Source organism: Schistocerca gregaria, chromosome 1, assembly GCF_023897955.1.
Source record: "Schistocerca gregaria isolate iqSchGreg1 chromosome 1, iqSchGreg1.2, whole genome shotgun sequence".
Taxonomy (NCBI): Eukaryota; Metazoa; Arthropoda; class Insecta; order Orthoptera; family Acrididae; genus Schistocerca; species Schistocerca gregaria.
The window spans coordinates 777,135,160-777,161,896 of NC_064920.1; the positions used below are offsets into that span (position 1 = coordinate 777,135,160).

General features: G+C 38.2%; 1 protein-coding gene across 3 annotated transcripts in view; it reads right to left on the bottom strand.

Annotated features, from left to right (window-relative positions):
- Positions 1-26,737, bottom strand: part of LOC126268660 (E3 ubiquitin-protein ligase CCNB1IP1-like) — a 259,062-nt gene that overhangs the window by 164,162 nt on the left and 68,163 nt on the right. For all 3 annotated transcript variants that reach the window (XM_049973927.1, XM_049973929.1, XM_049973928.1), the window contains exon 2: positions 21,599-21,831. In XM_049973927.1, coding sequence (XP_049829884.1) covers positions 21,599-21,823 — 225 coding nt within the window. In that variant the 5' untranslated portion in view covers positions 21,824-21,831. The remainder of the gene's footprint in view (positions 1-21,598; positions 21,832-26,737) is intronic.

Genomic DNA, 26,737 nt, shown 5'->3' on the forward strand with positions numbered 1-26,737 from the left:
ATGTTGGATTCCATTTGTGACAAACAGCTGCAAAGTGTCGGTGTCTGCAATTAACAGCTATAGCACAATTGTCACCAAAGGCCAATAATGTAGATCCAGGAACACATCAAACTGATATACACAACAAAGTTAATGAACCTCAAATATTAACTGAACAACTGAGACGAGATTTATATAAAGTTTTAATGGAATATGAAGTAGTATTTTCTGATTGTCCAGGTAATATCAACTACTACATTTGTAAATTCAAAATCAAAGAATACCTTGTAAGTTTGAAGGAAGCAGTTAGAGATGAAATCAGTAAGATGACTGATAATACTATTATAGAACGTAGTTCCAATATAAAGACTAATCCTCTGGTCATGGTGAAAAAAGCTACAGGTGGAGTATGATTAGTGTTAGACACTCGTACATTGAATAGACATTGTTGTTGTTGTGGTCTTCAGTCCTGAGACTGGTTTGATGCAGCTCTCCTGAATAGACATATAGAGACAGAAAGAGACACACCAATTAATACTGATGAATTGTTATCCAAATTTGAAAAGGCAAGGTTCTTTAGCACGATGGACCTGACAGCGGGATATTGGCAAGTAAAGTTACATCCAGAATCTAAAAAGTATACAGCATTCCCGTTTGATGGTAAGTAATATCATTTCAATGTATTGCCATTTGGACTTAATATCTCTGTGTCCGTATTTACATTGCATTAGATGAGGCTCTAGGGAGAGATTTATTGGAGGACTTGAAAATATATGTAGATGATATCCTGATAATATCAACTACTTGGGAAGAACATTGTTTAGCTATGTGCAAGACTCTTAAAAGATTTATAGAGGAAAGTACTGTGGTGAAACTGTCTAAATCGTATTTTACGTGCCAAGAATGTAAGTTCTTAGGCCATATTGTAGGGATACAGGGCATTAGACCAGACCCTGAGCGCATCAAAGCTATCAAAGACTGTCCACACTGCAAAAATGTGAGACAGCTAAAAGGATTTATAGGTATGGCCGCATACTATCGATGGTACATACAAGGGCAAGAACTAAATGACCCGGAAATTTTACATTTATTAAGAAAGGGAGTACAATGGACTTGGGATCAAGATACAACTGATGCGTTTGAAAATGTCAAAAGAGCGCTTGTAGAATCACCCATATTACATCATCTAGTTATGGGCGAACCGTTAAAGTTGTCAACAGATGCATCTGATTATGGTATTGTTGCCGAACTTTTCCAAGGAGAGTGGGATCTACATAATGTAGATGACTGAACCATAGATTTTGCTAGCCGTAGTCTAAATAAGCATGGATTAAATTACATGGCTACGGAAAGGAACTATTGGCAGTTGTATGGAGAATTCAAAAATTTCAAATACTAGTGTGGGGATCCGAAACCCATGTTTATCAGATCATCAAGCTTTATCCTTTTTAGTGAGTAGTTGATTATTGCACAGCAGGTTAATGTGATGGATGCTTTTCCTATAAGAATATGATATTAAAATACAATATGTAACAGGTTCTGAGAATATTGTACCTGATGCTTTGTCTAGGCTACCCATAGGAATGAAAGAATTGAAACGTACGGAAAGACCCCCCGTAATTTTTGCAATTAACTTTATGTCAGTAGAATATCCAAACATCAGAGTAAATGAAATGGTGAAAAGAATAATAGAAAATATCCATTATGATCCCTATTTCACAGAAATATTTTCTATGTGTATCCAAAACTCCTTACCTCCCATTCAAATAGCAAAATGGAAAGTTATAGGTCATAACTTGTTTTGGAGAAACAGCGTAATTATCACAGCATTGGTGCTTATGTATTCTGACGGTAGTGGAAGACACACTTGTGTGGGATGTTCATACAGGATATGGGCACTTTGGAATAAAAGAGTGTATAGCCCATATGAATAAGTTTTATTATTTTAAGAAGCTAGGGCATAAAATAGCATCTTTGATAAGAACTTATGAAATTTGCCAGAAAGTGAAAGAGAATAATACTCATGTGAAATAAAAAATGTATTCTATTATTCCTAAGTCATTGCACGGCCTTATAGCAGCAGATTTTTTTGGACCAGTTCCAAAAGGAAAGGGAGGAGTATCATACATTTTGGTCATCGTAGAGTGCTGGTCAAAATATGTTAAACTATATCCTATTAAAAAAGCAATTATGCATACAGTTATACAATGTTTACAACAATACTTCCTAGAAGTAGGTAAACCAAAATGGTTTCGTACAGATACTGGACCACAGTTTGTAAGTAACGAATTTAAAGAATTCCCAGCATGGGAAGGTATTCATCAGGTGCTAATATCTAACTATAACCCATCATCAAACCCGTGTGAACGAGTGATGAAGGAAATTGGAAAATTGTGTCGTACTTACTGTCATGAGAAACATACTTTGTGGGCAACAAAAATTAAAGATTTTGAACTTATTCTAAATGAATTACCACATTTATTGACTGAGTTGATGCTTTTAGAAGTTATAGGTAAACCATTTATTGGCGAACCTCTAATTAAGTGTTTTAATTGGCCTGAACAATCAAATATTGATTATGAAGTGATTCAGAAAATAGTTTCTAAGAACTTTGTTGAAAAAACACAATAAAGAATAAGTAAACATAATGAAAAGGCTGTGGAACCTCAATACCAAGCTGATGACCTAGCTCTCGTAAAACATCATCTTCAAAGCTAAAGCAAGAGACTCATAAATTTTTCCAAAAATATGAAGGACCATACCGAGTACAAAAGACAATCCATCCCAAGACATTATTTTTAGTAGATCCTGCAAATGTATTAGAGAAGGACAAGTGCAATGCAAAAGATGTAAAGTTGTACATCCCACAGGGACGTTAACACAATGTGTTAACAGGTGGAGTGACGACCATCGGATCCCGAGTTGTTTTTGGTGTTTCTTCCAAAATAGTTTTCCTGCACCGAATTCCTTTAAAATCTTAAACTATTCTGTCATCTATTCCTAAAATCTATCCTATAATTTTAGTACTTAGAAAACTGGATATGACAATCAAGTAGAAAACTATCCTAGTGAATCACAGAATAAGAAGGAAAATGGTATCGACATGAAAATAAAATGAATGGAATATTATGTTTGCAGAAAATATAATACTTTGTGACTAGTTGAACAACTAATATCCTGTAGTGTATAGATTTTCTATTTTGTATAGAATATTTTATACCTTTTGTGAGATGTGATGTGGAGGGTTTGTATCAATTTTGAAAGGGGTGGTTAACATAGATCAAAGCATGATTTATGAGAACACATAAATCATGGCTAATACAAAACATACATCACACCTTTCAAACAACCCTCACAAACAAGTGTGCCTGGCTCTTCATCACTTGTCATTTCCATAGGGTTGCTAAGATTTCCTTTGGGACCTCAAGGGTGAAGGTGGGACTGTCCGTTCTGTAGGACTATTTAACATCAAACCTCCTCTGGTCTCACTCAAATACCTGTGAGGTAGGGATCCTGGAGAAGGAGGGTGGGAAGGGTTTCCTGTCTGTGGGGCTATCGTCTTTCTCTTCTTCAATCTTAGCAACCACATCTAATGTTTTCGTTTCTTACTTCTCATTTGAGGACCTATCTATTTTTTCCCTCTTTCCATAACTTTTTTTAAAATTTTGTGTTATAATAATAGAGGGAAACATTCCATGTGAGAAAAATATAAATAAAAAACAAAGATGCTGTGACTTATCAAATGAGAAAGCGCTGGTAGATAGACACAATAAAAAACACACAAACACTTGCACAAATTTCAAGCTTTCGCAACCCAAGATTGCTTCATCAGGAAAGAGTGAAGGAGAGGGAAAGACGAAAGGATGTGGGTTTTAAGGGAGAGGGTAAGGAGTCATTCCAATCCTGGGAGTGAAAAGACTTACTTTGGGGGGAAAAAAGGACAGGTATACACTTGCACACACAAATATCCATCCACACATATACACACAGGCAGACATATGTAAATGCAAAGAGGTTGGCCAGAGCTGTCAGTCGACACGGAAGTACAGAGGCAAAGATGTTGTTGAATGACAGGTGATGTACAAGGAGCAACTTGAAATTAGCGGAGGTTGACGCCTGGTGGGTAACGGGAAGAGAGAATATATTGAAGGACAAGTTCCCATCTCTGGAGTTCTGATAGGTTGGTGTCAGTGGGAAGTATCCAGATAACCCGGAGAGTGTAACACTGTGCCAAGATGTGCTGGCCGTGCACCAAGGCACGTTTAGCCACAGGGTGATCCTCATTACCAACAAACACTGTCTGCCTGCATCCGTTCATGCGAATAGACAGTTTGTTACTGGTCATTCCCATATAGAAGGCTTCACAGTTTAGGCATGTCAGTTGGTAAATCACGTAAGTGCTTCCACACATGGCTCTGCCTTTGATCGTATACACCAGGACTGGAGTAGGTGGTGGTGGGAGGGTGCATGGAACAGGTTTTACACCGGGGGCAGTTACAAGGGTAGGAGCCAGAGGGTAGGGAAGGTGGTTTGGGGATTTCATAGGGATGAACCAAGAGGTTCCGAAGATTAGGGGGACAGAGGAAAGACACTCTTGGTGGAGTGGGGAGGATTCCATGAAGGATGGATCTCATTTCAGGGCAGGATTTGAGGAAGTCGTATCCCTGCTGGAGAGCCACATTCAGAGTCTGATCCAGTCCCGGGAAGTATCCTGTTACAAGTGGGGCACTTTTGTGGTTCTTCTGTGAGAGCTTCTGGGTTTGAGGGGATGAGGAAGTGGCTCTGGTTATTTGCTTCTGTACCAGGTCGGGAGGGTCGCTGCGGGATGCGAAAGCTCTTTTCAGGTTATTGGGGTAATGGTTGAGGGATTCAGGACTGGAGAAGATTCGTTTGCCATGAAGACCTAAGCTGTAGGGAAGGGACCGTTTGATATGGAATGGATGGCAGCTTTCATAATGGAGGTACTGTTGCTTGTTGGTGGGTTTGATGTGGACAGATGTGTGAAGCTAGCCATTGGACAGATGGAGGTCAACATCGAGGAAAGTGGCATGGGATTTGGAGTAGGACCAGGTGACTCTGATGGAACCACAGGAGTTGAGGTTGGAGAGGAAATTCTGGAGTTCTTCTTCATTATGAGTCCATATCATGAAGATGTAATCAATAAATCTGTACCAAACTTTGGGTTGGCAGGCCTGGGTAACAAAGAAGACTTCCTCTAAGCGACCCATAAATAGGTTGGCATACGAGGGGGCCATCCTGGTACCCATGGCTGTTCCCTTTAATTGTTGGTATGTCTGGCCTTCAAAAGTGTAAAAGTTGTGAGTCAGGATGAAGCTGGCTAAGGTAATGAGGAAAGAGGTTTTAGGTAGGGCAGCAGGTGACCGGCTGAAAGGAAGTGCTCCATTGCAGCAAGGCCCTGGACCTGCAGGATATTTGTGTACAAGGAAGTGGCATCAATGGTTACAAGGATGGTTTATGGAGTTAACAGATTGGGTAAGGATTCCAGGTGTTCGAGAAAGTGCTTGGTGTCTTTGATGAAGGATGGTAGACTGCACGTAATGGGTTGAAGGTGTTGATCTATGTAGGAAGAGATACATTCTGTGGGGGCTTAGTAACCACGTACAATGGGGCGGCCAGGATGTTTGGGTTTGTGAATTTTAGGAAGTAGGTAGTAGGTAGGGGTATGGGGTGTCGGTGGGATCAGGAGGTTGATGGAGTCAGGTGAAAGGACTTGTAGGAGGCCTAAGGTTCTGAGGATTCGTTGAAGCTCTGCCTGGACATCAGGAATGGGATTACCTTGGCAAACTTTGTATGTAGTGTTGTCTGAAAGCTGATGCAGTCCCTCAGCCACATACTCCTGACGATCAAGTACCACCCTTGTCAGCTGGAAGAATGACGATGGATCGGTCAACCTTCAGATCACGGATAGCCTGGGCTTCAGCTGTCGTGATGTTGGGAGTAGGATTAAGGTTTTTCAAGAAAGATTGAGAGACAAGGCTGGAAGTGAGAAATTCCTGGAAGGTTTGGAGAGGGTGATTTTGAGGAGGTGGATCCCACTGTGACGGAGGACGGAACTGTGCCAGGCAGGGTTCAATTTGGATAGTATCTTGGGGAGTTGGATCATTAGGAGTACAGTTAGGATTATTTTTCATCGTGGCAAAGTGATACTGTCCTACACTCGTAGTCTCTGCTGGAAATATCACTTTGCCGCTGTTGCCTGTGTATTGTATTATTATATGTACTGTATATTAATACATGTGCTGTATTTTGTTACATGTACTTATCGGTGGATTCATGGAGCAGTAATTGCAGTGCATGTAAGATTCTTCACAGAGGTCATTTCATCAATGAAGACCACAGTTAACATTTTCACCTACTACACTCCTGTGGCAATTCAGTGAATTAGATTTCTACCTTTAGCTATAGATAGTTTTATCACTTTCAAACAGTATTTACTGTAGTGGTAGTCTGTGCCTTGTGTTAATTCTTTTCAAGGATTTTTATAGGTATCAAGTGTTGGGTTAAGAGTGAATTCTTACTTGAGTAACATTACTGGGTAGGATTAATGATTCTAAACTCAATTTTTGGTGTGTTATGGTTAGAACTAGAGCAGTGCAGTGTGAACATCAATCTAACGTTAAACCCATAACTGAGTATTCAAAACTGGAAGAGGCCAAGGCATCACAGCAAGTACTCATGGATCCACTTGCAGAAATTTTGACTCAGTAAAGACTTATCTGCTCAACAAACTGAAATATCTACAAAGATAAAAAGTGTATCATCAAACAAGACTCTTAATTAGTAACTTCCCAGGTTCTGATATTGCAACTAAGCAATCTGAGGTTTCTAATGAGATACTTCATTTACAACAAGTTCAGGAGAAATTTCCTGAAGAGGTACTGAAACTGACATATGAAGTTAAGGGTCTAAGATACTGATAGGATGAAGAAACATATGCTGGTCAGCTAACTGAGGCAATTAACATCTTGTCAAGTTATTAAGAATGAATTGTAAATAAATTTGACAAACTCCAAACCAATTTTAACAGTAAATTAGAAGAGTGGACCTAGGCCAAGGAAAAACAAGATTAGATTAGATTAATACTTGTTCCATATATCATGAATACGACACTTCGTAATGATGTGGAACGTGTCAGGTTAATGAAAGATGTCTGTACACAATATTACATTACACAAAATATTGCATGACACTAATGTTTAAGTTAGTTTTTTTCCCCTCCCTTAATTTATAACTAAAAATTCAGCCACTGAATAGAAGGAGTTGTCATCTAAAAATTCTTTTAATTTATTTTTAAATGTTGGTTGACTATCTGTCAGGCTTTTGATGCTGTTTGGTAGGTGACCAAAGACTTTTGTGGCAGCATAATTTACCCCTTTCTGTGCCAAAGTCAGATTTAAGCCTGCATAGTGAAGATCATCCTTTCTCCTGGTGTTATAGCTATGCACACTGCTATTACTTTTGAACTGGGTTGGATTATTAACAACAAATTTCATAAGTGAGTGAGGATCCCTAGATCCTTAAATAGATGTCTGCAGGATGACCGTGGGTGGGCTCCAGCAATTATTCTGATTACACGTTTTTGAGCAATGAATACTTTTCTACTCAACGATGAATTACCCCAGAATATGATGCCATACAAAAGCAGTGAATGAAAGTAGGCATAGTAAGCTAATTCACTGAGATTCTTATCACCAAAATTTGCAATAACCCTAATAGCATACGTAGCTGAACTCAGACGTTTCAGCAGACCATCAATGTGTTGCTTCCAGTTTAACCGCTCATCAATGGACACACCTAACAATTTTGAAAATTCTACCTTAGCTACAGACTTCTGTTCAAGGTCTATATTTATTACTGGAGTTGTGCCATTTACTGTACGGAACTGTATATACTGTGTTTTATCAAAATTTAAAGAGAGTCCATTTGCAGAGAACCACTTAATAATTTTGTGAAAAACATCATTTACAATTACATCACTTAGTTCTTGGTTTTTGGATGTTATTACCATACTTGTATCATCAGCAAAAAGAACTAACTTTGCATCTTCATCAATATGGATCAAACCATAATGATTTAGCTTATCTAAAAGAATTCCATGATTTACACAATCAAAGGCCTTTGAGACATCACAAAAAGTACCAATGGGTGATGTCCGGTTATTCAGAGCATTTAATATTTGATCAGTGAAAGCGTATATAGCATTTTCTGTTGAAAAGCCTTTCTGAAAACCAAATTGACATTTTGTTAGTACTTTATTTTTACAAATATGGGAGGCTACTCTTGAATACATTACTTTCTCAAAAATTTTTGATAGAGCTGTCAGAGGAGAGATTGGGCGATAGTTGTTGACATCCGACGTATCCCCCTTTTTAAGCAATGGTTTCACAATGGCATATTTCAGTCTATCGGGGAAAACACACTGCTCCAAAGAGCTATTACATACGTGGCTGAGAATCCTACTTATCTGTGGGGAACAAGCTTTAAGTATCTTGCTGGAAATCCCATCAATTCCATAAGAGCTTTTACTTTTCAGTGAGTTTATTATTTTACTGATTTCAGAGGGAGAGGTTGGTGGAAATACAGTTGCTTCAAACTGCACAGGTATGGCCTCTTCTATAAGAAGCTTTGCTTCTTCTAGTGAAGATCTAGATCCTATTTTCTCCACAACATTTAAAAAATTATTATTGAAAATATTTCCAATTTGATTGTTTGTTAGTACACTTGTCATTCAGTTTTATGGCACTAAAGTCTTCCTGTGCTCTTGGTTGCCCTGTTTCCCTTTCAATAATATTCCAAATTATCCTTTATTGTGTTGATAAAGGGATGCGGAATCTGTAGCTAACTTCCAGCATATTTACCTTCAATCAGCCAATCTCCGAGTGAATTAAAAGACGTACAAGACCAGCTCAATTCAGACTTTGTTCACTGCCAAAACAAGATGGTAAAATCTGTGAAGAATTTTCCAAAGGATATAGAGGACGTCTGAGTGGCCATTAGAGATACTCTAACACAGATGCATGATGAAACACGGCAACCACAGACCTCAAGCAACACATCAGACGCTAACAATGCACAAGCATATCAATTGTTCTGTGCATATAATCCGGACACAACTCATGGTGTTTTGTCACCAACGAATTTGTACACGATCTGTTGCTAGTGGAGGAGAGGCTCCTTAAGCACTGCCAGTTCCAAACACCTTAAAGGACAAGATATTTTGCATATTCCAAAGGTGATACTGTCACAAACGAATTTGTACATGATGTGTTGCTAGTGGAGGAGAAGCTCCTTAAGCACTGCCAGTTCCAATCATTTTCAAGGACAATAAACAGTAAATCCCATTGTCTTCATAAGAAGATTCCATGATGCGCTACAAAAGCTACACAATTCTTGGAGGGAATATCAAAAGATAAGCTACTTGGCACAATACTATCAGGCAGATGCAAGACTTTGGGCTACTAACACGATGGATATTTGCAAGACTTATGAGGAATTTGAGAGAGCATTTTAATGAAGTATTTGCCTGAAGCGATACAGGAGCATTTGAAGAAGCAAACTTTTAATGCAGACATGTTCTCTTACAAGACTATTACTCTCTGGCACTACTTCGAGAAGTACTTAAACAAAGCTTGGTACTGGGACGAGCCCATTACTCATAAAGATATTCTGCATATTCCAAAGGTGATATCACCAGCTGAGAGGCATGAGAAACTCATTCATGCAAATGATGAAAACCTGAATGAATTTATATCTGTACTCGGTTAAATTGATTTAATCCAGTACTTAAAATCACATTATGGGCAAGGAAATTGTAATATGTCATGTCCAAGTGCAGACAACAGCCCTGCTAATAACATCAGCTATATGCTCGAACCTAATGGTAACTGTCAACAACGGAATTAGTTTGGTACCAACTATAATACACAAAGAAGTGGGAATAACTGATGATTTGGAAACAGGCAGAGGTATAAGCCAAATTATGGTAGACAGAACAGACCAGATCACAGGTTTAACCTGTCTATAGCAACAATCTAACACAATCAGCAGTGAGTAGCAATCCCAACCATTCCAGCATATAACCATAGTGCTGGCATGAAGTGAATCATTGTGAGCAACAACCATTGCAGATGAATCCGAACTGGAGGTATTATGGCCCAGAGGAGCAATTAGTAATATGCCTATGGACTATGAGCATGAGGTGCCATTTTTTAGATACAATGATGGAACAAGTACCATTGAACAACACTGTGCTGATTTCAACACATGTGGAAGAGAATATTAATGAGTGCCTATCTCAATGATATAGGCTGCTGTTGAAGGCATTTCAGTTACTGTAATTCTAGGCACCGGAATGTCAGTTAATGCAATATCCACCAACTTTTTTCATCAAGTATCTCAAAGTACAGAATTATCAACCTCTCCAGCACATAACTGCAAAAACATTGACGTAGTAGGCAGTCAATCACAAAATGTAATGACACAGATGATGGTAGAATTGAAACTAAAAAACACAGCAATAAGTTGTGTTCTTAGTCATTAATAAATTTGAAGTCGACTGTGTTTTGGGATTGGCAAGTGTCTGAAAGACGGACAGAAGCATCAACTTGTGTGTGGGAAAAGTAATTTTCAAGATCAATGTTGCCACAAACCAGATAGACTAGCTAATTAGGAAGAATTACATGGGGGGTACTGCCATGGTGCTGGTATTCATTTTATAGTAAAGGAATGACGTTGATTCCAGAGGTGGCAGAAGCAAGAAGAAACAGTACTAGGATTATATGATCCAGTCCAGAGCAAGCTAAGTGAGCCTGAGCATCTGACAGAGGAGCAAAAGGATCAGTTGTCATGTCTTCTTAGTGTTTTCAGAATGAAATTTTCACTCTGCAGCAGAGTGTACGCTGGTATGAAACTGCCTAGCAGATGAAAACTGTGTGCCAGACCAAGACTTGAACTCAGGGACCTTTGCCTTTCACAACAAGTACTCTATCAACTGAGATACTTAAGCACAACTCACAAACCATCCTCACAGCTTTATTTCCACCAGTAACTCGTATCCTACCTTCCAACTTCACAGGGTTTTCCTGGAAATTTGCAAAACTAGCACTCCTGCAAAAAAGAATACTGCAGAGACATGAAGGATGTTTCCAGAACGAAATGTTCACTCTGCAGCAGAGTGTATGCTGATATGAAACTTCCTGGCAGACTGAAGCTGTGTACCAGATCAAGACTCGAACTCGGGACCTTTGCCTTTTGTGGGTAAGTGCTCTACCACTAGCCAGCAAAATGAAAAGGTCCTAAGTTTGAGTTTCAGTCCAGCACAAAGTTTTAATCTGCCAGGTAGTTTACTAGTGATTATTCAAAGTTTTTGAGGAGAAACCAGAGATCATTAAAGGCTATACTTGTATTCTTAATGAATGTACATCCCCATTGACCCTTTTCCCATGGTATTTACCCTATTCCTTGGAAACAATAGGAGGCAGTACATAAAGAAATCAATTGGATGATTCAATGGACTCTGACTAAACTGTCGACAAGTACATATTGTAGTTCGCTCCTTGTAGTGCTAAGGCCAGGAGGAAAGTTGTATTTGGTTCTAGATGCCCAAATCATCAATACTATTATAGTAGCTGTACGAACTCATCTTAAAAATGCTGATTAACTTATACAGAAATTGCATGGTGTCCATTACCTGGCTAGTACAAATCTCTTAAGGGCAGGTGAGACAGCTCGAATTCTAGGAAATATATATATGTCTGCTTGTGTCTGTGTATGTGCGGATGGATGTGTGTGTGTATGTGTGTGCGAGTGTACACCTGTCCTTTTTTTCCCCTAAGGGAAGTCTTTCCGTTCCCGGGATTGGAATGACTCCTTACCCTCTCCCTTTAAACCACATCCTTTCGTCTTTCCCTCTCCTTCCAGGAAGAAGCAACCATCGGTTGCGAAAGCTAGTAATTCTGTGTGTGTGTTTGTGTGTTTTGTTAATGTGCCTGTCTGCCGGCGCTTTCTTGCTTGGTAAGTCTTGGAATCTTTGTTTTTAATATATTTTTCCCATGTGGAAGTTTCTTTCTATTTTATATATATATATATATATATATATATATATATATATATATATATATATATATATATATATATATATATATATCCCCTGCATTAGACATTGTAATGGGGCCAGTGCTCAGAAGTAGGCCAACACTATTGGTTTATGCCTAATTGCAACAAGCACATGGGAACAGCATATAGAACTGTTAATTCAGGTATTGGAGACAATTAAACAAGCAGGAATCACCACCAACTTGTAAAACTTTCACTTTGCACTTGAAAAAATTTGAGCAATCAAAAACTTCCCTTTTCCTCACATTGAAAGGCAATGGAAAGCATTTCTTGGACTGGCATCTTTTTTCCATCGTTTTATTTTTCATCAATCATTAAACTCAGCTTGCTGTCCTTACTACACTGCTATATTGCATTCAATGATATTAAGAGAGCTCTTACAAATGCAAAGATGCTCTGCCACCCACATATGACAATAGACTTCAGACTTCTGGTTGCCATCTTCTGTTTGACTTGTGGCTTGCCTATTTCAAAATCATATAACAGACTGCAAACCCACCTTCTGTCCAACTACATTCTCAAGTGCACAAGAAGTAGTGTAATGTGATCACAAATCCCTGAGTGCTCTCCAAACACGCAAGCTTCTACATTCTCACCTTTCAAGATGCATTTCAGCTTACAAGATTAGAGCTTCTGCATAGTGCACATAAATGAAAAGGGCAATGTAATCACAGATGCTTTGTCTCAACTGCCAGAGAGGCCTACATGAAGATAACATTTTCAAAGACCAGAGACAGGAGTCTGCGGTGTTTTTAATGCCAGATCCAGTCAATCAGATATATTAACTGGAATTGTTTAAAATCATGTCTAAGCTACAATCACAAGTCTTGAGATGGGCTAAAATTAAATAACAGCTTGCGCAACATGAAGACAGTCGACTGCAAAAGTTATACAAATAGTTTAAAGATGTGTTTTTCCATAGAAGACATGAGGATTGTCAACAGTGGTGTGTATGCGTACCCAAAGATTATGAAAGGAAATTGATTTGGCATATACTGCTACTGTACCGACATACAGTATAAGGTCAAGAAGGAATCAAAATCATTATATGTCAAAAGGACAAACCAAACAATTGAGGAAGCAAAACATTATTGTACTCAATTATTTCAGATAAACCTCTGGCAATAGTTTTTGTAGAGGTTTGTGTTCCTTTACCAGTGTGAGAGGAGGATGCAAGTATATTGCGACCTTATTTTATGTATAGGAGTGCAGGTAAGCTACTACAAACAGCATAGTGAATGCATTATTGTGGCCAAGATAGGCACGAAGCCCACGCCTGCTACAGTAGTACAAGTTTATATGCCAACTAGCTCTGCAGATGACAAAGAAATTGATGAAATGTATGATGAGATAAAAGAAATTATTCAGATAGTGAAGAGAAACAAAAAATTTAATAGTCATGGGTGAATGGAATTCGACAGTAGGAAAAGGAAGAGAAGGAAACTTAGTAGGTGAATATGGATTGGGGCTAAGAAATGAAAGAGAAAGCCGCCTGGTAGAATTTTGCACAGAGCATAACTTTAAACTGCCACTTGGTTCAAGAATTGTGAAAGAATGTTGTATGCATGGAAAAAGCTGCAGATACTTGAAGGTTTCAGATAGTTTATATAATGGTAAGACAGAGATTTAGGAACCAGGTTTTAAATTGTAAGACATTTCCAGGGGCAGATGTGGACTCTGACCACAATCTACTAGTTATGAACTGTAGATTAAAACTGAAGAAACTGCAAAAAGGTGGGAATTTAAGGAGATGGGACTTGGATAAAGTGACTAAACCAGAGGTTGTACAGAATTTCAGGGAGAACATAAGGGAACAATTGACAGGAATGGGGGAAAGAAATACAGTATAAGAAGAATTGGTAGCTTTGAGGGATGAAGTAGTGAAGGCAGCAGAGGAACAAATAGGTAAAAACAAGGGCTAGTAGAAATCCTTGGGTAAGAGCAGAAATATTGAATTTAATTGATGAAAGGAGAAAATAAAAAAAATGCAATAAATGAAGCAGGCAAAAAGGAACACAAACGTCTCAAAAATGAGATCGACAGGAAGTGCAAAATGGCTAAGCAGGCTTGGCTAGAGGATAAATGTAAGGATGTTGAGGCTTATCTCACTAGGGGTAAGACAGATACTGCCTGCAGGAAAATTAAAGAGACCTTTGGAGAAAAGAGAACCACTTGCATGAATATCGAGAGCTCAGATGGAAACCCAGTTTTAAGCAAAGAAGGGAAAGCAGAAAGGTGGAAGGAGTATATAGAGGGTCTATACAAGGGTGATATAGTTGAGGACAACATTATGGAAATGGAAGAGGATGTAGATGAAGACGAAATGGGAAATATGATACTGCGTGAAGAGTTTGACAAAGCACTGAAAGACCTAAGTCGAAACAAGGCCCCCGGAGTAGACAGCATTCCAGTAGAACTACTGACAGCCTTGGGAGAGCCAGTCCTGACGAAATGCTGCCATCTGGTGAGCAAGATGTATGAGACAGGTGAAATACCCTCAGACTTCAAGAAGAATGTAATAAATCCAATCCCAAAGAAAGCAGGTGTTGACAGATGTGAAAATTACTGAACCATCAGTTTAATAAGTCACGGCTACAAAATAGTAACACGAATTCTTTACAGACGAATGGGAAAACTGGTAGAAGCCGACCTTAGGGAAGATCAGTTTGGATTCCGTAGAAATATTGGAACACTTGACGCAATACTGACCATATGACTTAGAAGATAGATTAAGGAGAGGCAAACCTACATTTCTAGCATTTGTAGACTTAGAGAAAGCTTTTGACATGTTTGACTGGAATACTCTCTTTCAAATTCTGAAGGTGGCACAGGTAAAATACAGGGAGCGAAAGGCTATTTACAATTTGTACAGAAAGCAGATGGCAGTTATAAGAGTCAAGGGACATGAAAAGGAAGCAGTGGTGAGACAGGGTTGTAGCCTCTACCCAACGTTATTCAATCTGTATATTGAGCAAGCAGTAAAGGAAACAAAAGAAAAATTTGGAGTAGGTATTAAAACCCATGGGGAAGTAATAAAAACTTTGAGGTTCGCCGATGACATTGTAATTCTGTCAGAGACGGCAAAGGACTTGGAGGAGCAGTTGAACGGAATGGGCACTGTCTTGAAAGGAGGATATAAGATGAACATCAACAAAAGGAAAATGAGGATAATGGAATGTAGTCGAATTAATTCAGGTGATGCTGAGGGAATTAGATTAGGAAATGAGACACTTAAAATAGTATGGAGTTTTGCTGTTTGGGGAGCAAAATAACTGATGATGGTTGAAGTAGAAGAGGATATAAAATGTAGACTGGCAATGACAAGGAAAGCGTTTCTGAAGAAGAGAAATTTGTTAACATCAAGTATAGATTTAAGTGTTAGGAAGTCTTTTCTGAAAGTATTTGTATGGAGTGTAGCCCTGTATGGAAGTGAAACATGGACGATAAATAGTTTAGACAAGAAGAGAATAGAAGCTTTCGAAATGTGGTGCTACAGAAGAATGCTGAAGATTAGATGGGTAGATCACATAACTACTGAGGTGGTATTGAATAGAATTGGGGAGACGAGGGGGTAGGACATGTTCTGAGGCATCAAGGGATCACCAATTTAGTATGGAGGGCATCGTGGAGGGTAAAAATCATAGAGGGAGACCCAGAGATGAATATACTAAACAGATTCAGAAGGATGTTGGTTGCAGTAGGTACTGGGTGATGAAGAAGCTTGCACAGGATAGAGCAGCATGGAGATCTGCATCAAACCAGTCTCAGAACTGAAGACCACAACAACAACAACATTTGAGGTGTAAGGGGCGCTCAAAAAGAAATGAGCCGTAGGCGTAATTACAGAAACTAGTACCTGTATGTTAGATGTATTGACACTGGCTATTGAGACACTTGTCCCATTGTGACGAAAAGCAGTGAATGGTTGTCTCATAAAATTCTCAGGCTGCGATGTTAACCAGTTCCGCACGTATCGCTGGACACCGTCGTCTCAGGTGAATTGTGTGGCCCTCAAAGCCTTTTTAAGGGAACCAAAAATAGCATAATCACAGGGAGAGAGGTCCAAACTGTATGGAGGGTGGCCGAGAACCATCCATTTGAATTTCTGTATGAGTGGCGTGACTGTGTTGGTCGTACGAGGTTTTGCATTGTCGTGGAGCAGAATGTTCTTACAGGTGTGATTGCCTGGTCATTTCAATTTGATCACTTGGCGAAGGGTGATCAAGGTTTGCAAATAACACTGGGCATTCACTGTTGCCCTGTGCTGAGTGATTCAGAAGGGGGCCATAATGGTCAAAGAAGAACATCAGTATAGCCTTTCCTGCACTTGTGTGGACGGCCTTGGCTTTTTTGGTGGTGGTGACCCTGGATACATCCACTGGAGACTTCGTCATTTTGATTCTGGTTCGAAGTGATGATGCCATGACTCATCTCCAGCCACTACTGGTGCCAGGAATGCATTCCCTTCCTCAGCATAGCACTGCAGATGAGCAAGACAGTAAGCCATTCGGCATGTTTCCTGGTGTGGTTGAAGACTGCGGGGCACACATTAGGCACACACTTTGTGCATGTGCAGTCGTTCTTTCATGATGATGTGAGCACTTCCAACACTCAATCCGACCAAGGTGGCTCTGGCTTCTTCTGTCACTCGCCAGTCCTGGGTAAGGAGTGCATCCACCAGCTGGACGACGACATCGGTAATGCAGTGTGGTGCTCCAGACCATGTATCATTGGCTAACAAGACCTGTCCTTCCCTGAAGCGCTTGTGCCATGCCTTGATCCTTGCAAGGGACATGCAGTGTTCCCCGTACACTTGTGACATTCATCGATTAGTGTCCGTTCCTCCCACTCCTTCCACTGTCAGAAAATGAACAACACCTCTTTGATCTTCATTTGATGCCTCCATGTCACTGTTCACAATGCAACTAGCAGCTTTGGACAATTAATGCACGCTGCTGCTAGCTCTGTATAGTCACATGAGGTGCACATGTGCCCTCTAGCGACGGGGTGTGAACTTCTATGCTCTGGTCGGAACCACATCTCGTTACACATGCCATGATATTACCCTTCTGTCACCGGTTTGCACTCCGGCTCGTCTCTTTTTGTACTCCCCTTATATTTACAAAGTATATAAAATGATAAAATGTTATCCTTTGAAAACAGCCATTACTATGCTGATTTTTGAAGAGGCTTACTCCGTGATTTCATTCTGCATATAGGAAAGCTGCACACATTGTTATCAGTTAATGGTTCAGACTTGCTCATGTAGACATCAAACAAATATTAACATCACAGTACCATCCTTAACCCAACCCCATAAATTGCATATTTAGAGAGCTAAATCAGTTCACGAGGGCTTATTGTCATCATAGACAAACCAAATGCATTAAATATTTAAGTATGTTTGAGGAGATAATTAATACAATTCTTCATGCATCAAACCAGGGCTGACATTCAGAAAAGAATGTGTGGATTAACAAAACACTTAGGATGCAAGCAGAAAACCAGTAATGGGAAGAGAAAGTACTAACAGTCCTTGTGAATCAAAAACAAAAAGTAAAACACAGAAAGCTGCAGTATGATTGTAAGAGAGTTTGGAAACAGAATTTCAAAGAAGGGGCAAACATTTTATTGAAGACACATCCCTGCTCATCATTATTAACAAGATGAAGCAAGAAGTGGCAGCTGCTATATTCAGGTCCCTTTGGCGTATTACAAATCCCACATCCAGGTGCTTATTTACTTGAACATCCAGAACCCAATAGAGTAAAAGGAGTTTATCCTCACCAGGATATTAACAGGTAAAATGAATAAGGAATGTGAAATGATGAAAAGGATTCACCTAAGTGAGATTATATGTCAAGTTTTATAATAATATTTATGTCAATTTGTAATTATAATTAATTAAATCAAATTACTAATCATTTCTTTTCAGACCTAATATTACATAATACTGTGTTGTATATAAATGGATATGTGTGTGTGTGTGTGTGTGTGTGTGTGTGTGTGTGTGTGTGTGTGTGTGTGTGTGGGCGCGCGCAAGTATATACCTATCCTTTCTTCCCCCTAAGGTAAGTCTTTCTGCTCCCGGGATTGGAATGACTCCTTACCCTCTCCCTTAAAACCCACATCCTTTCATCTTTCCTTTTCCTTCCCTCTTTCCTGACGAAGCAGCCGCCAGTTGCGAAAGCTCGAAATTCTGTGTGTGTGTTTGTGTGTTTTATTCATTGTTCTCTACCGGCGCTTTCCCGCTTGGTATGTCTTGGAATCTTTGTTTTTAATATATATATATAAGACTCTTTCTAGTTTTCTGTGATGGATTAATTGTGTTCTATGTACATGTAATATCTATGTCTATGTACATAAACTAATCAAGATTCTTTCTAGCTTTCTGTGATGGATTAATTGTGATCTATGTAAATGTAATAGGTGTACATAAATTTTTTTTCGGATTTCGATTTAGGATAAGTCAACTGATGATCATTTTGTAGTATTTAGTTTTCAGCCTTTCTCCAACAGAATGTTCAATGCTCAAATACGTTCTACTTGAAAAGAAGTCTCAACAATTTGTTAAAGTTATTCTCACTTGCGATTTTTCAAAGACAATGAATTTCATTCTATATAATTTATGCCAATGCACTGGCAAAAGCAGGTTACCTCCTCTCTGAAAACAAAGAAACATTATAAGCCACTTACCAGTAAGATTAGTTTGTCACTGGTACAGGTTTGTGTAATTGGGGATGTTAGACTTTATGTTGTGAAAGTAATTATTTACCATGTATGAGCCATCTGTTCAAAATTTTGAATTCAGAGATGAGTGTAAAAGGTTTAAAGCAAATTCCTGAGCTGTGCTCTATCTGGTTCAACAGGACTAACATGTATTATTGTGATGTAATGTGCAGGTGAAATGAATGAATTTAATAACTGCAAGGTCCGTAAAGTAGCTGAGTGGAACACAAACAAACAACAATGAACTTCACATGGAGATGATATGAGTCTATTATATGGTGTGGCTATTGATATCCACTGCATTTAATGTGGCATGATCATAAATGTGGGCTCAAGGCATGAACCGTGAGTTATTCCAGTCATTTATGAAAATCTTGGGCCAGTACAGCAGAAGTTGTTGTCACTGACGAGCCCAAATGTCTCAGTTATCTTGACTCTCATAATGTTGAGTGAGAATCTGTGACAGTAATACAAACAACAATGAATGTTGTCAAAGTAGTCTGCAACTCACTGCAAGAGAAATGAACATCAAACAGTATAAAGAGAAAGACTTTTTCTGCAAAAATTATTGTAAAGTCATATGTTGTTGCTTCTTTTGAATTTGATGTGTCAAGACAGAAATCAACTGTGAACTAATCAGCCTTTTTTTTTTTTTTTTTTTTTTAAAAAAAAAAGTGTGCAACCCTGATCAAATATCTATATGTGTCCTGAATTTTTTATGTGTTCACAGGCCAACACATTGAGCATGGTGCCATGAGGTCTGGCCCTTGCTATTTACTGAAGACTATCACATTCCAATTTCAAGAAAGACTTCCCTTCCAGTCCACACCCATATCTTCATTTTCCGTACAACCACCGCCTAACATTGTTCTCTATTCACTGTGTGTGGCTACCCAGTGGAGTACTCTTATAGGAGCACAACAGCTTCCTCCAATAACATATATTTCTATCACAGAACATTTTCAAAGTTCTTCACAGATTCATGTTTTGCAAAATGTGTGTAGTGTCATTGTGGCAAACATTTAATAATTTACTTCTAGCTTGAGTAACAAAACTAATCACCTCATATTATCAATATTTAAACCAACTACAAGGTTATAATAGACTAATGGAATTATGTATTTTGGCTTACATATATTAATGAATTCTAATTCTGTATTTATTTGACAAATGCAGGTTTCCAAGGTTTCCCTGCATGCTCGTGCCTGAATGGGGAGAGACAAATTTTGTGCATGACAGACCACCGCAAACTAGCCATCAAAATGTAACCTTTATGACTAGTAGAGGGCCAACCATGGTCAGTTAACAGTAGAATGCCAATACCAGCTACCTAAGGTCAAAAGATTATATTGTAATTAATGAGAGTAAATACTATATTGTGTCAAGTTTGATACCCAGTGATAATGAAATTTAATCTAAGAAAAATTTCATTCCCATTGTAACATTGCCTCTCCTTAATAATTTTCCAGCTATAATGTGCAAGTGTTCACATTTATATGAATGAAATTACTGTGACATCATGTAAGGATTCAAACAATATAAGGAGTACATGGTGACACACAAGTTGTATAAACGTTCTAGTTAAATTCCTACATAATGGAGAATCTCAGATTTGTGACTGCGAGAGAGGAGCTAAGAGCTCTGAGATGCATAGCGTTTCTCTCTTGACTTTACAAATAAGTGATTAATGAACTATAACAGGACACTCTGGTGTTAGTTCTCTGATCTAATAGACAAGTAATGAATACTCTTCTGAAGCTAATTTAATGTATTGTTGAAAGTCAGCCATCTTTTAAAACTTGGAATTCTAAAAGTTTGACAATTTGATAAAGTCCTAATAAAATTAGATACAAATGTGGCTGTATCTGAAGAATACAGGAGAATATACCAAAAGTATTTTACTTCTTTTGAGGTTTCTAGGCATGATAATGTTTACCAGATTCCAATCTTAAATCGTGTCATTGCTGGGACAACTAACAAACGATCTAGTGTGAGGAGTCTAATTTAATTCTGAGTTGTAGCGTATGACAAACTTAGCAGTGAGATGTCAGGCAGCACAAGACTAAATTCGATGAGCTGGAGAAATCCAATACCAGAAAGTAGTGGCACTTAACAAGCGCACTGCTACTTATAACAAATATTTTGTTCATAGTTTGGACATTAATCTTTAGTACTGCAATTAAATTCTAGATGGCAGGTAACATCAAACACATTAAAATAATTGTTTGTGATATGTAACATACGTATTGCCTTATGCTTCTGTTAATAATAATAAAATACTTGCAGAAAAAAAATTTGGCAGCAAAATAGTTGAAGAAAAATTTGTCCCAACAGAGTGCCAAATGGTGTCTTAATGACCACAACTCATACAGCTAAAATTGTACCAGTCTTTAACTCCAATCATATACAGGACTTTCTTTTAATGTGTAGAATTTTAGAGGCCAATTAAACTTTTATCATGATCGTATTTGAATACAAGTACTCAAGAGTCGTTTTAGCTGCACTGGAATTGGTCAAGACTTGGTTGATGACCAAGATGCCTATGACACCTGTATACCAATAAAATTTTATATTGAACACAGACATATTCTATCAACAGCATTTTGCAGTTTACTTTTTAGTGGACAATATATTGCAATCTGAAGCCAAAAACTCCAACAAGTAAGGTACTATAAAAATATTTCAAAATAATAGCATACTACAAAGAAAAATATGGGAACAATGAATAAATATGTCACGTTCAAAAACAAATTACCGATCTGAACTGTGGTGATGGATTCAAATCCACTTTAACAATATCATACTTATTACACAAAGAGGTGGAACATGTTGGACATGTTTTCATGTCATCAAGCTTTTGTGAAAATTCACTATCACCATGCTCTTCACAAAATGCGTGGGAACAACTTGTTATCCAAGCAGTTCTGCTCAAACGTTTCCGACATTTACTGAAATTGCAGTATATATCCAGATCTCCCATTTGTTAATCTGAAAATGATAAGCAATTATGTAAAACATTATATGAATTTTTAGTTTTTAATATTAATAGATACTCCATTGACCAGCAAAGAGCAACAGTGATCTCATAAATATCAAATCATTTCAGCACTTCAGAAACTATTGAACAATTACTTCCGAAGATCTGAAATAACATGTCTTTAATATCTACGCCACATATTACCACAATGTTTCACAAAGTCAATTGACGTACACTTTGTAGGTTAATATTCACAGTGTTATTATATCTCATTCTGATTCTTTATAACAACTAAAGTATCAATTTTTGACATCATAAAGTAGTAACACAAATAAAAAAAATCTACTAACCAAGCAGCAGCAGGAGAACAAACATGTAAAAATAGGTTCTAGGTATGGAAGATTTCAGAGCCAGTGGCTCCTTCTTCTGGCAGAAGGGGTCAAGGGTAAAGAAGAGGGGTGAGGAAAAGGACTGGAGAAGTTTAGGAAAAGGTGTAGAGCTCAGAAAAGTCACCCAGGCCGTGGGTCAGGGGAGACTTACCAGAAGGCATGAGAAGGAAAGACTGATTGTTGGGGACTGCATCAGACACGATCTGAAAACCTGAGAGCTTAAAGGCGGAAGACAGGGTAATATGCAAGGCAGAGATTACTGATAAAATGAGTGAGCGAGTTAATACAACTGAACAGCTAAGTGCACTGTATGTAATAGAGGTGGGAAAGGCGCAATGAAAAATATACAGGTCAGAAAATGAAAAGTTTAGAAAATAAAACAGAGTGAAGAAAGGATTAGTTACTGTGCAGAAATGCTGAGATGGAAGAAATTAATGTAAATTAAGGCCAGGTGGGTGGCGAGAACCAAGAACATGCAGTAGCGCTAGTTACCACCTGCAGAGTTCTGAGAAACTGGTGTCTGGGGAAGAATCAAGAAGGCGCATGTAGTGAAACATGCATCGTGATCATGACTGTCATGCTATAGAGCATGCACTGGAACACGATATTGTGTGTTGCCAGTATACACCATCTGCCTATGCCCATTAAACCTAACTGATAACTTGGTGATGTTGATGCAAAAGGCCTAACAGTGTTTACATAACAGCTCATACATGACACATGCTCTTTCACAGGTGGCTCTCCCTTCGATAGTATATGTTTTGCGAGTTACAAGGCTGGAATAGATGGTGGTAGGGGGATCACAGGGTTATCAGTTAGGATGAATGGGCATAGGCAGAGAGTGTATACCGCCAATACACTATATCCCATTGCACATCATGCTCTACAACATGACAGTTGTGACCTCGGGGCCTGTTTTACCACACGCGCAAACTTTATTCTTCCCTCGGACACCAGTTTCGCAGAACTCTGTCCTTCTTCATTGCCCTTCAACTTTTCTGTCAGAAGAGGGAGCCACATACTCCAAAAGCTTGCATACCTAAAACCTTTTTTTATACATGTATTCTCCTGCCACCACCTGGTGAGTAAATTTTTTATCTAACACAGTACTTCATTCTGATTCTTTCTTGTTCCACCACATTATATGCATAAAATACATGAACCCATATTGTCTATAGAAGAAAGGTCTTTAAAAAAAATCTAAATAAGCAACAGTAGCAAACAAAGCCACAAAATAGACTTAAATGATAATTTATGGATACAAACATCCCTTCATTTCATAAAAGAATGAGTAGCATCACCACTGTTTTTCAATGCTACCAAGTAAATAGCGCAACTGCCACAGCTGATGCAAAAGGACCTCAATAACGCCAATTCAGCAGCAACAATAGCATTGACAGGCTGGTCACTACATCCCCAAACAATGGGCTTGTTTTGGTGTATGTTGTTAGATGTGGTGTTTCAGCAAAACAAATAGATGCCGAATATTTATAAATATCCATCATTTTTGGTCAAATTCATCTCAGTCTGGCAGCACCACCTTTGAGGGGAGGACTACATCAGGTGACAGGCAGCCAATACGAGATTTGGCCTCCACCACTGACAGGCCTACTGTTTGTTCTAAGTCCTCCACTGAGGACTTGGCACCACCTACCCTTGGCCATAAACAAGCCACAACCATCTTCTGTTTAGCCCAGTCAATGAAGGCCAAAAAATGTTGACTGGCGAAGAAATTCGTGCAGTCACAAATTTCTGTATATTGGTAGCAAGAAGTGTCATTAACAAACAGTAAAAATCCTGACTGATGGCATGTGAGCATAGGGGTGGGGGTTGTGTAAAGGTTCCTTTTTTAGGTTTCTCTTGAATATCTTGATGCTGCAGCATCCAGCAAGAATGATTCCCAGTACGAAATTAAACTACATTAAATTTCCCACAAAAATTTTCTATTCATTTGTTCCTTAGGATTAACAATTTCTACATTTCAGGGGATGGAAAAAATTGCAGATTATTAAAAAATAGTGTTTTAATGGTACCAAATTATTGTCTGCTGTTAAATGAAGCTGTTTAAGAACAAATATTAAATGTGTCTACCACATATAAGAGCAGTAGAGCCCTAGTAATGGATAAATTGTTTTTTGGGGGTGTAACAGAGTGGAAAGGTGGGAGTGCAGGTTAGAAGCATGAGGGGAGGTAAGTCACTAGATTGTGGTCATGCACTTCCCTCCTTTATGGGTCTACTGAGCATTCTCTCTACTGTGCTGTGTCACAAAAAGTATAACTTGGTGTTTCACCAAGTTATGCAGACCCTTCCGCGGCTTATGAATCACTGACAACGCAATGTGCAGACATGCCTGGGGTTGTATATTTTCCACAAAGTGCATTACCACTACAAGGAATATGGATATGAATTACTGATAACACTAATACAAGAAATAAGATAAGATAAGATAATTTTACTGTCATTAGTCCATTACAGCAATAGACAAATTTTTGCACAATAGACAAATTTTTGTACAGCAAAATCGTTACATTAATAAACAGAATAATAAAGCATTATTGACTTACAATTCAATGTGCCAGTCAAAGATGTCTTTCAATTCAAAAAAAAGGGGTTGGCAACAAACCACTTATTTAATGTTTTCCTAAATTCACTCTGGAAGATCTTGTACTGTCTGCGGAAGCTTATTAAATAGCTTATGGCCCACTAGCTCATAGCTATTGACTGTCTTTGCTAGTCGACAGTATGCTGTATATATGGACTTGTTTTTCCTTGTGTTGTGACCATGGATATCATTTTTACATTTTACTTCATGTAGGTTATTTCTGGTATAGATTAACACTTGGTATATGTACAGATTTATAACAGTCATTATTTTGAGTTCAGCGAACAAGGGCTTACAATGTGTTTTATGCTAGGAACATGTAATGACTCTGATTGCTTTCTTCTGCAGAAGTAATATATTTTGAACATGGCTTGAGTTTCCCCAGTCCATATGACTCAATAATTTGGAAGAATGCAAAATACGAAGTCTTGACATAGGCTGCTGATACATATTTTATAAGACATCTTAATATATAAATTACTCTATACAGTTTGATACTAATATATTTTAGTGTTTATCCCAGGACAATTTATCGTCTAAGTATATGACCAAGAACTTTACAAAGCTGGAATCATTAACAGGGCTTTTGTCCCTTCGGCTAAATAACATTTTTTGTGTCTTGTTCTCATTCAGGAGAAAACCATTTGACTTAAACCATTATTTTGGGCAAATGTATTATCCACAGAATCTTTTAACTTATTCAGGTCATAATTGTAGTTTAGGAAGGTTGTGTCATCTGCAAATAGGACCGTACTGGAACTTATAAAGGGGGGTAAGTCATTTATCATAACCAAAATCAAAAATGGTCCCAACACAGAGCCCTGCGGAACTCCCATCTAAGTGTGTTTCTCAGTAGACTTTTCTGAGCCAATACACACAACTTGCTACGGTCTTGGAGATACTATGTTAGTAGTTTTAAGCTGTTTTCCCTGATGCCATATAAATGGAGTTTCGCTAGCAGTGCATCGTGTCCTACACAGTCAAATGCTTTACTCAGGTCACAAAAAGTGGCCTGAGCATAACCTTTCTCCTCAAACACTCTAAGTATGTGTTTAATTACAGAGTTTATTGCATCAATTGTTGATAATTTTTTTCTAAATCCATATTGTGATTCATTAAATATTCCAAGTTTTTCGAAGTGGGTTGACAACTGATGGTATATGGTATATGATATATTTCATTATTTTGGCCAAGACTGGAACAATTGATATTGGTGTGAAGCTTGCAGGGTTGTCTTTGTCACCCTTTTTGTAGACATGGGCCACCCTAGAAAGTTTCAGCTCCTCTGGAAAGTGGCCCCCTGATATACATTTATTTATTCAGTGGGTCAATGGATACACAATAGAATCAATTATTTTTTTCAGGAAGTTGCATGACATGTCATAAATATCAACACTATCTGATGACTTGAAGTTCGTAACTATTTTTAAAATAGTAGTTGTTGTAACCTCAGAGAACGTGAGAATATTGCCATAGGCTGTTCCATGATAGTTTCTTCCTAATAGTTCAGCAGCACTTACATTAGGCTTACTAATACAATTGCTTGACTCCTCCACAGATTTAATAAAATACTGGTTGAAATCTTGTGAAGAGATGCTGAGTTTGACCTTTAGTTGTTTTTTCACAACACTGTTTGATATTCCAAGCAGCTTTGCATTTATTGTTAGCATTCTTAAGGCATTGGACACTATGTGCCATTTTTGCTTCAATAACTGCTTTTTTATAATCATTTCTACATTTTACATATGAGGGTTTTGCATTATCAGTCGTAGTATTTTTGTATATATCTAGCAGAGTCATTACATGACTCTTCATATTGGACAGCGTTTTTGTATACCAATAATTTTTCTTTTTGGACCCCCTTTCTTTACAGCCACTAAGTGTTATCTTGCATCTTCTGACGGAAATACTGTCATTGAATATTT